Raw genomic sequence first — 12,332 nt, 5'->3', positions numbered from 1 at the left:
CGACTATAAGATACCTGGTTTTGGTTAAACTGCACCGCAAAATGTGGGAGTAGTTAGGAATTTAAACCGTAGGAGACAGACACACAACTTCACTTTTATATATAAAGATTTGTGCAACAACTAAAACATTCAGTTGTGCAAATTGTTTGCACAGGAAACCTGCCCTGTGTGGCGGTTTTTGCCGCTTTTGTGGATCTGTTTCAGCTTTTTTAGCGATTTCTGTTCGTTGTTCTAAAAGAACGCTGGTCTCCTTGACAACGCTTTACGACGTTGATTTCCCTACCCTGCCTTCCCCACAGCTTCACGAGGGAGGGAAGAAGGGGAGGAGCTACACAGGTGCAGGTGCGAGCATGAACGCCAACGCCGCCACCAACACACAAAAAAATTGGAAGAACCCAGACGACAGCTTCAGCCACCACCACCACCACGACCAACACCATCACCACTACCACCATGACCACCACCACCACTACACCCATGACCATCACCACCACCATCACGAAGACCACCACGACCACCACCACCACCATCATCACCACCCCCACCACCACGACCACCACCACAAACACGACCACCACCACTACCAGCACCACCGCCACCACCACCACCGCCTCCACCACCACCATACTATGCCTCTGCTCTCTCCTTTTGGCTACTAAATCCATTACTATATATCACAAGTACCATCGCCATACAATATTGCCTTCAAAAGTTTGTTTGGATAATATCTTTTAAGTAAAAGTTGTGCAACAACTATAACATTCGGCTGTGCAAATTATTTGCACGGGAAACCTTCCCTGTATGGCGTGTTTCCCGATTTTGTAGAATTTGCTTTCGGGCTTTCTTAGCCATTTCTGTTTTGGCGTCTTCAAGCCATGAAGTCGTTGTTCTAAAAGAACGCTGGTCTCCTTGACAACGCTTTACGACGTTGATTTCCTTACACACCCTTCCCCACAGCTTCACGAGGGAGGGAAGAAGGGGGAGAAGCAACACAGGTGCAGGTGTGAGCATGGACGCCAACTCCGCCGCCTTCCCTTTATTTAAAAAATATGCGTTAAAATGGAAAAAAATTATGGTAAATTATTTTTAAAATCGTAGACTCATCGTAGACGCGCGCTAATACCCAGACGGGCTCGATATGAATCACGACTATAAGATACCCGAATTTGGTGAAACTGCACCGCAAAATGTGGGAGTAGTTAGGAATCTAAATCGTAGGAGACAGACACTCACACAACTACACTTTTATATATATAGAAGATATATTTTCTATATTATATTTTTTTTTAATGTTTTTGTTTTTGGTTTTTCACTGTTTGATTTGCCTATTAGTGGTTTTATCTCTAATTTAATTTATACAGATATATATCTCATTTGTATACATTTGTATATATAATGCGTGCACACACACACATATATACACACACACACACACACACACACACATATATATATATATATATATATATATATATATAATGTGTGCATTACGTAGTCGGTCGATTCAGCTGAAAATATGCACACCTATGTTAAAAGTGCTGGCAAGTTTGCATGACAACTATTTTGTTCCTCATCTTATAAAATGTGGCCCCAGTAGACCCGAATGACATCGGGTTATATTAACCAAAATGTGAAAAGGGGTCTAAATGGGGCTGGAAGGGGATTAAAATTTAAAGGAGCAGGTGTTTAGCAATTCTCTGTTACATCAAGCTAAAAAATTTGCGCCAGCCTTTTAATCGTCAATGTGTTGCCGTCCATGATAAACAAGTTTTGAATGCTTGCCATGGTGAGTCTACTGTCGTGAGAAAGAATCACTTCAAAACTTGGTGTTTACGAATTTTATTTTACATCAAGTTCAAAATTTTACGCCAGCCGTTAAACTGTCAATACATTGCTGTTCGTTGTTAAGAAATGCCAGCCATGGTGACTCTACTATCCTCAGATTCTATCCCTTCAAACTTTAGTTTCCAATATTTTATTATTTTTATTCAGCTCGCAAGTTCGTCTGTCCCTTTTAAATGTTAGCGTTTTGCTGTCTGCCTTGAAGCAGACCTTTCCGTTGCCACTGCCTGATGTTTATGATTGATCTTTCTAAATATTTTATCTCTCAACTTACTCAAGATCTTCTGTTGTTTATAAATGGGAGAGAGATAGATAAAGATAGAGAGTAAGAGAAAGCGAGGGAGAGTCCGAGAGAAAAGAAAAGTAAGAGAGTGGGAAAGTGAGAGAGAAAGGAGAGAGAAACAAATACGGAGAATCATCATCATCATCATCATCGTTTAACGTCCGTTTTCCGTGCTAGCACAGGTTGGACAGTGTGACCAGAGTCTGAGAAGCCAGGAGGCTGCACCAGGCTCCAGTCTGATCTGGCAGTGTTTCTACAGGTGGATGACCTTCCTAACGCCAACCACTCTGTGAGTGTAGTGGGTGCTTTTTTCGTGCCGCCGGCACAGGTGCCAGGGGGGCTCGCAGCGGCAACGATCGGTTGGTGCTTTTTATGTGCCACCGGCACAGAAGCAAGTCAAGGCGGCGCTGCAATCGGCCACGTTCGGATGGTGCTTTTTACGTGCTGATAGGAAGCAACAGAAAGTAACAACCACACTCTTACCCGCACGTAGAGCGGGTCACCTTCAGCTAGTATATATATATATAATATATATATATATTATATATATATATATATATATATAGTGTTGTGTCTAGGGAGAGTCATTATGCCCAGTATAATTCACACACACACCAGTTCAATTCCACTCATTTATTGAATATCCGATCTTTTTTGTCAATATCTCCAGCAATTATAGGCTATCCTACTTCCTCTAACAAGTGTTACGACCACTCATTGAAATGTTCCCGGACATCTGTATGAGCACAGAGGGTCTCCTTGGTATAATCAGCAATTACAACTGCTCCAACAACCTCACAAGTTGTAGAATAGGTAGTATGGATGTGGTTTCACTCTACCCATCTATAGACAGATTTTGCTGTGGAGAAATTCTTTGAGATAATCTGTGAGAGCGAAGTAGAGTTCCGTGAAGCCAACACGAGAGAACTAGGCCTCTTACTAAAATTAACCTTTGACCGTAACTATCTAGACAACCATGACCTCAGTACAATCTGACCCATCGTCACATCGGCTGCGAAGAAGAGTACCACAGAGCTGGAGTGGCTGTACCATACCTACCCGGGACCCTGAGAATGACAATCAGGTGAAAAGAATGATTGGGCACACTATAGGAGCTAGTGTCAAAACCACCTTAAAGAACTATATAGGGAAGTTTGACAAGAAACTATATATGCAGGTTGAAGGAGTAGCCATCGGTGTCGGTGCAGCTGGAGATGTGGCCGGCCTCATCATGACCTGGTGTGACAGAAAAACCAAACAATCCCTAGCTAAACAATCTATAACAGTATTTTTTTACTGTATGTGAGTAGATGACATCAATATTCTAGTTATGACAACCCCATGTGACTGTACCGAGAGGAGCATAATAGAGAGCATCCAGCACTTAGCTAATGCCATCCACCAAAATATCAAGGTAACTGTAGATAGCCCCACTAGGCACCCTAACAAGAGACTTCCGGTTCTTGATACTGAACTTTGGTTAGGGACTGTAAACAACAGAGTACAGCTCCTCTACTCCTATTACATGAAACTCATAGCTTCTAAATACCTTGTTCACAAAAACTCAATCTTGTCACACAATATGAAAATTAGCATACTTATAGTAGACTTAGGATAATGAATAATGTGTCCCTGCAATGCGAACCTAATGAAACAAGGATATATATACAAAACTTCATGCACCACACGCAATTCTCTGGATATGATCAGAAAGATAGGATTCGTGTATACAGAGGAGATAGAAAGAAATTAGATAACATCATATGTAATGATGCCAGATACAGAGGTAAAGAGTGGAATACCATACAGAGAGTTTGTGATGAAGCAAACAGAGTGAACACGTGGTACAGGGCTGATAAATATCAAGGAGTGGTGTTTGTAGAGGCCACACCCATGAGGAATTAGCCCGTAAATTTAGGAAGGCTCTGAAGAATACCAAACTCAACTTTAAGATCGTAGAGAATCCAGGGAGCTCCAAAAGATCACTATTATGTGGGACATGCCCCTTCGAAAGACCACATGCTCTAATGAGAACTGCGTAGTGTGCAAGATTAACTCTGGTATTAACTGTAAAACTAGAAAAGTACAGTGGTGTATAGAAGGAGTGTGTAAGGGCAGAAACACAGCATATATTGGGAAGACTTCTAGGAGTACAGCGGACAGACGGAACAAGCACATACATACATACATACACGTATACATACATACATACATACATACATACATACATACATACATACATACATGCATGCATACATGATGGCTGCCCCCTCGTTATCGAGTATGGCCATTGCACGAAGCTTAACTGTTATTGGTGCTGTGATCGAATGTGACTATAATTTGCTTTTAAAGGCTACAGCCAGCCATTCAGTTGAGACTCACAGCACCATCAACAATCATGAACAATGTTGTTATCGTGCAATGCCTGTGCAGGAAGATTTTTTTTAAGTGAGGAAAGGCTGTGCACTGAGTCAATCCCACTCACTAAGTAACAGCAGCCATAATCCGAAAAGAAGAACAAGTCAACATCATTGGTAACCACTGAGCCACAGGTTTTATGTCGGAGTTATCCCAGTTACTGAGTTACCTTCTCCTAGAAGGATGCCCTAACAAAGGCTAGGAGTCGGCCCGACCATGCAACAGGTTGTACTGGGTTACATGTTACCAGTAGCACTCGAAAGTGACCTGTCATATGCATACATACATATATACATACATACATACATACATACATACATACATACATACATACATACATACATACATACATACATGCATGCATGCATGCATGCATACATACATACATACATACATACATACATACATATATGTAATATATACAAACATACTTTGTGGAAATCAACTTGTGACCAAATGAAACCACTTCCTAAACTCAATAAGTCCCTGTAAACATTCCAAGAGACCAAGAAATTCCTGTGCACAAACTTTTTGGACGGATAGTGTTGCACATCACTAAACCCACTTTTCAATACAATCAGCTACAGAACTAGTGGCACAACAGTAGTTGAGATGACCAGAAAGCACTGCACTTCAGGTTTCTTTTTATACAAGCTTATCTCCTCCTAGAAGGAAGTTCTAATGCGAACATGTGGTTCTTTACTCCCTGTTGCTCATATACTAATTAACCCATAGCTGGGACTCTGACAGGTGCTACTACTCTGGGTCAGAGTAGACCTGAGAACAATAGTGACTAAGTGGTGGTTCCACACTCCTCAGAACCCTGGAATTTCTGGGGCCCACTACCAGATATAGTTTAATGTCATACTCAAGATACACACATACATATAGATGTAGATATATATGTATATGCATGAATGTGAGTGTGTGTGTGTGTTTCATTTCACAAGTCCTCATTGCAAAAAAGGAGTACAATTTGGTCCTTGCCCAAATCGTATTCTTTATTTATGCTCATATCACACCAGCATACACTCTATACTCCACTAGCATAGCTGGGGGCAGCATAGGGGCAGTATCTCCGGGCAGCACTTTCAAAGGGGTGGCTCTTTTGGGTCTGCTGTAGGCAATACGTGTTTTTGTAGGGTCCGAGGGTGGAAAACAGATGGGCCACCCTGGGCAGCACACACTCTAGCTACGCTTGTGCTATACTCTTTTTATTTCCTAAGCAAATAAAAACAGAGATTAAATAAAGCATGATGAAAATGTTAAGAATAAATGAAACTCATCAACTATTTAACTTTATATAAATACGAGCAAAACGCCCCCCACCCCATCCAATGTACGGTGCTGAGTTGTCAAAAATTTAAACCAAATTTTCTCAAAACAATTTGTCCAACCGTCCCATAGACCTCCCTTTTGAGAAACACTGATTTAACCTAAATTTGAGACACCAACAAAAGAAGAAATAAAGATAGACTTTTTTTCTATTCCAAAGAAAAACGATTTTACTCACACAAATATGCAACCGAAGAGTTTAAAGTACCAGTAATGATAAGGCTGTTGACTGGGAGAATACAAACATGGTTTAAACAGTAAGCTTGGCAGGAAAGAAACGTGCCTTTAAGCAGTACAAAAATAACAAAAAATGGAAGAAGCAGTTATGTACAGGTTGACGGAAGAAAAGCAAAACAAAAACGATGCATGCAAATAGGTTAGCTGGAGGATTATATATATTTATAGATATTTGCGCATATAAATGCACGTTCCCACAGCTTTATCGATCGCATTCTTACCTGGAATCAATTTTTGTAATTTTTTCAAGACTTATACACGCCCTGATACAGTCTGTATCTACATATCAAATTTGAGTGCAATCGGATGGAGGATGCCTGAGATCCTAGAAGACACACACACAGACAGAACGGATTTTATGTAATAGATTTAAAGTCTATTTTTGTATTCCCATGTAATCATTTATTTGTTTTTTTTGTTTGAATCTCTTCTCATATTTCAAATTTATGAATTACTAGCAGTATCACCCGGCGTTGCTCGGGTTTGTAAGGGAAATAACTATATAAGCATTTTTAGAGAGTTACTTCCCTTATAGATGCCAATTCGGGCTTTCTTAGCCATTTCTGTTTTGGTGTCTTCAAGCCATGAAGTCGTTGTTCTAAAAGAACGCTGGTCTCCTTGACAACGCATTACGACGTTGATTTCCTTAAACTCCCTTCCCCACAGCTTCATGAGGGAGGGAAGAAGGGGGAGAAGCAAACACAGGTGCAGGTGTTTGAGCGTGGACGCCAACTCCGCCGCCATCGACACACGAAAAATTATGCATTAAAATGGAATAAAAAATTATGGTAAATTATTTTTTAAATCGTAGACTCATCGTAGACGCGCGCTAATAGCCAGACGGGCTCGATATTAGTCATGACTATAAGATACCCGAATTTGGTTAAACTGCACCGCAAAATGTGGGAGGAGTTAGGAATCTAAATCGTAGGAGACAGACACTCACACAACTACAGTTTTATATATATAGATTTATCTTCTGAGAGGAGACTTCTCCATATCATTATGTAGAAATCTATTCCCCGCTTTTTTTTTCAGTAATTTTCTCATTGCTTTTTCTTCTATAAATGATTTTATTTTGATAGATATGAATTGAATCAAAATAAGTATTTATGGTACAAAATATAAATCTAAAATGCCAATGAATTAGGTTTGTTGAGAAAAAAATTATTTCACAAAGTAACATTTCTAAAATAATCTTCCGTAAATAAAGAAATATATGACTAACTTTCCCAGCAGCAAAATTTGAGATGTGGTTCTTTGGTATTACTGTACAGAAGCATTACCAAATTCTTTACAACTAAATAATCACCAACTGATGATTCTTCATTTTTCTCATTGCTCAGGCCACATGAAAACAAATCACAGAGTAGATATTTTATATAAGAGCCAAGAAGACTATCCTGATGCAATCCAAATGGTTTTAACATCTCCACAAACAAGATTGATATTAAATTACACAAAAACTTCAAACCAGTTCAATATTCCCATACATGTTTTCAACAAGAACCTTAATCTCTATGACGTTTTGGATTTTGGCGAAACAAAGGTATTTTTATTATTTTAAATATAATTTTAAGGTAAGGAACAAAAAATGAAGTGAGATGTTCTTGGAGATTTAATATTTGGTTTATCAATGGTTGAGATAATGGAGAGAAATATAGAAAGAATGAAAGAGAAATTTTTGTTGTAAAATAATCTACTTGTCAGGGTGGTTTATGGTGGTGGTGGTGGTGGTTGTGGTTGTGGTGGTGGTGATGGCGGCGGCGGCAAATTCACAGAATTGCTAGAGTGTCGGGAAAACACTTTGAAGTATTTGTTCAGACTAAACTCAAATCCTGCCAAATTCAAGAAAGCAAGGGGAGAGGCAGAAAGGAAGAAAATTCCACATGTTCTGCAACATGTAAATCATAGGCGTATATCTAAATAGTGTCCTAAAGAAAATCATGATGTTCTTAGAGAGAAATGTATACGGAATGATAAAAGCACACTTGCTCTCACTGACACTATAAGAAAGAGGCATGGGAGTGCTGTTATGAGGAGCTGCTGAATGTGGAGACTACATGGGAGAAAGTTAAAGAGAGAGAGCTTACCTCATGTGAACCCAACACTATGATAGATAGAATAATAAAGAATATGTAAGTAGGGAAACCAGCTGGACTATCGGAGATAGATGCTGCGATGCTTGACATATCTGATGAAGTAGAGTATAGGATTGTCATTTGAATAGTAAAGTAATACAGGAAAGTATTGGACCCAATTACTGGCATTGCAGTATTACTGTAAACTTCCACAAGTGCAGGGAGATGCACAAGAGATAAAGGAAATTTCAGAGACATCAAACTGTTGGGCCAGATTATGAAAGTTACAGCTAAAGTTATTGCAAAACTAAAGGGAGACGGGATTAGTCTAGGTGAGATGGAATCCATCTTTCTCTCAAGAAAAGGTACCAGTGATACCTGCAAAAGAAATATCAAACCAAGAGCAAACCCTTGTAGCCAGTGTTCATCAGTGTGAAGAAGGTCTTTAATAGAGTCTCTAGTGGTCACTAAGGAAACTAGGAGTAGATAAATAGCCTGTGAGACTCATGCAAGCCATGTACAGGGATGGTTACTAGTACGATGAGAACAATCAATGAATTTAGTGATGAATTTAGTCTGCAGGAGGGGAGGGTGATCCATCAAGATCCCCTTCCTATTTACCAGAAACCTCCAAGTCATAACAAGAATTTAAGCCTGGCTGTTCTGCTAAGCTGATGACTTAACTCTTATAGCAGAATCTAAGAGAATTGGAGGAAAAGTTTCAAACATGAAAGTGAAATTTGAAATTGAAGGGTCTTAAAATATAATTAGTGAAAGCAAAAGTGTTAGTAAATAGGAAGGAAGACAAAACCCTTATATAATCAGGGAAATAGCAAGGCTCCATTTTCAGAAAAGAAGTCCATAGAAATTCTAACAGATATACAAAAGGTTTAGTGAGATCACAGGCAGGCTTACAAGAAAAGTAGTGTTTGGCAAATCCATCAGCAACAGTGCAGGCTTGAGAGGAGTATTTCAGTGTTGCTGAATGCAAGACAACCTCATTTGTGCTGGTGTCAGTACTGGAAATAGTTGGTGTTAGGAAAAGCATTTAGCCACAGAAGCCATGCCGATTCTTAATCAGTGAAACAAGATGTAGTCCTCCAATCCATTGAATGTTGTCAAACCTTCCAGTTTATGCCACCTTAGAAAATGAATATAAAATTTATGCCCATTTGCTGGCTGATGTATAACTGGTCTTATGAAAGTCAATGATGCTGCTCCATACTTATCTACATACATACTTACATACATGCAGGCATGCATGCATACATACATACATACATACATACATATGTTTACATATATATTTATATAAACTTACTTGGAAATGGGTGTGTGGCATTCAAGTAAACTTACTTGGAAATGAATGCATGGAGTTCAATAATAATATAAATTATACAGGGTATTCCAGAAGTCTTGGGCACATTTTGACATTGAATACCTCGAAAACTTTACTTTTAAGGACATAAAAACGCATCTGATATATTCTGAAAGCCTAGCAATTTCAAGTTTTTTTATGGAATGTTCAAAGATGTTCAATGTGAGCACATCAAGCCGATAGTCCAATTCTTGTCAAAACGCATTCGAGCATTAGGTTGTCGATGGTTGCAACAGCTTTCATCATTCGGGCCTTCAGTTCATCCACTCTTTTGGAAGGGGCAGCACATAGACCAGTCCTTTCACAAATGCCCTAAAAAGAAATCGCAGGGTGTGAGATCTGGAGACCCGGGAGGCCAAGGTATAAGAATGCAATCATCTCACCCAGACCGTCCAATCCATCTGTCTGGCAGTGTTGTGTTCAGATACTGTCTAACCCTGAGTCTCCAATGTGATGACGCCCCATCCTGTTGGAAAATGAGGTCCCTACTGGCTCTTCTGATCGATTTACGGGGGCTCCGCTCGAAGGCAGTTCGAACTCGCTCAACCGTATCATCTGAAGTTGAGGGGCGTCCCGTTCTCTTAGGTGGGCACAAACATCCATCCTTCATGAATTTGCCATGCCATCTCAATATGGACTTCCTTTCTGGTGCCTCTTTTCAGAATTTTGTGCGAAATGCACTTTCAACAAGTGTCCATGATTCAGTTTTTGCGAATTCAAGGACGCAAAACGCCTTTTCTGGTTGAGTGAACGCCATTATTGGATCTGGAAAAAATATGAAATAATCATTAGCATTACAAAAAACTTAATGAATTTAGCTTTAAAATGGTACCAGTTTCATCTTACTACAAATCGTAGTTCAGCAGATATGAGGACTTGAAATGTGCCCAAGACTTCTGGAACACCCTGTATTTATATATATATAAATATATATATATATATATATATATATATATTCATATATGGGTACAGGACATCACCAACAGTAAACAACATGAAATACGAAAACAAATGGATTCAATACGCAAATGATCTGCTATTGGTTAGTCCATTATATATAGGGAGAAAGAAGTAGATGGTCTGTTAATTACTAATAATTTCCTAAGTAACATATCACGTTTTGGTGCATGCAGTAGTGTGGGCGATTGTTGGTGGTGGGGAAGGAAAGACGAAGGTACAGAAGCAAAGCAGAGCCCTGTAGGGGTTTCCGGTATTGAGAATAGGTTTCTGGTATAAGTGGTGTGGGCAGGAAGGGGCAGGAGCATTGCAGACAAGCAATAGCCTGTTTACTATTGTTGGGGAGAGAGACATGGCAACAGCAAGACATAAAGTAAAACAATTAAAAATGAGAGAAAAATTCTTAGCTTAGCTATGTATATTGTGAAACAGTGAATCAAGTGGCAGTCACACTTATATTTCCAATGCTACTCATTATCCATAGGGACAACAATTTTAACATGTTTGAATGCTGGTTGGCAAAAGTGACATTGTTGAACTGTTTGAAAGGAGGCATGTTGATGTATGCTGCATCCAAGAGGTAAGGTGGAGAGGAGCTTCAACCAAGTTCCTCACAGGCAAGGCACATAGGTATAAAATCTTCTGAGAAGGTAACAGTGACAGGATAGCGGTGTGGGCATACTACTTGCAGAGAAATGGGTGGAGAAGATCATAGAGGTAGTTAGAGTGAGCAGTTGAGTGCTTAAGCTTAGGCTAGTCTTGCAGAATAGCATAGCATCAATTATCTCCACCTATAATCCACAAGTGGGCCTACCAAACGAACAGAAGGAACATTTTTATGATATCCTCCTGCAGGCTACCTCTAAGACAAATGACAAGGATCTCATTTTTGTGGCTGGGAACTTCAATGGGCATGTTGAACAGCAGCCCAGTAATTTCCATGGTGTACATGGGGGGCATGGAATTCGTTCACGAAACAAAGAGAGAAAAAGGCTACTGGAGTTTTGTGATGTAAATAACCTATTGATCTGCAACACCAACTTCAGGAAGCTGACCAGCCACCTGATAACCTATCAATCAGGCAGCTATGTCAGCCAGATTGATTAGATTCTCACCAGGCAGCAGGATGCATGGTTGCTCTTAAAAACAAAGACCCTCCCTGGTGAAGAAGATATTACCCAGCATAGACTGGTAGTTAGTGGTTTTAGACTCCAGGCCAGAAGAATGTCAAGAAATAGACCAACCTGGAAAAGAAGGATTTGGAAGCTTAAGGACCCTCCATGTGCTCAGAGATTTAGGGACATCCTAATTGAGGAATTTGATGAGAGGGAGGAGAAGCTACAAACTTGTGACATAGAGAGCAACTGGGAATTCCTGCTGGACAGCTTGCTGAGTGCCACAGACCAAATCTGTGGGTAGTGCGAAGTCCCAACCAAACATAGGGTAATGTGGTAGTGGAAAAATAATGTAGACATGGCCATTAGAGCAAAGAAACAGGCCTGGAAGGACTGGAGGAGTTGGAGTAGCAGGGAACTGTATCAGATAGCCAGAAGGGAAGCTAGAAGTCAGGTATATCTAGCCAAGGGAGAAGCAGAAAAGAAGAACTTTGCCTATGTTCAGTGACATGAACTGAAGTGTTTCTGATTGCAAGACAGTGTGTGAGAGAAAATTGTGATGTCATAGGAGAGAAATGTGTCTGCATAGATGATGATGCACTTGCATTACATGATTCTGCAAAGAAAGATGCTTGGAAATGCCATTATGAAAACTGCTTAACATGGAGAATCAGTGGGAGGAGGAG

At 39.9% G+C, this 12,332-nt stretch overlaps 1 protein-coding gene across 1 annotated transcript in view; it reads left to right on the top strand.

Annotated features, from left to right (window-relative positions):
- LOC115212171 overlaps window positions 1-12,332 on the top strand; it is an 81,857-nt gene that overhangs the window by 45,522 nt on the left and 24,003 nt on the right. The window contains exon 2 of the mRNA XM_029781010.2: window positions 7,462-7,664. Coding sequence (XP_029636870.1) covers window positions 7,462-7,664 — 203 coding nt within the window. The remainder of the gene's footprint in view (window positions 1-7,461; window positions 7,665-12,332) is intronic.

Source organism: Octopus sinensis, linkage group LG5, assembly GCF_006345805.1.
Source record: "Octopus sinensis linkage group LG5, ASM634580v1, whole genome shotgun sequence".
In the NCBI taxonomy this organism is placed as follows: domain Eukaryota; kingdom Metazoa; phylum Mollusca; class Cephalopoda; order Octopoda; family Octopodidae; genus Octopus; species Octopus sinensis.
Note: the sequence above shows the minus strand (reverse complement) of the source record. Positions and strands in the feature narration are given on the sequence as shown.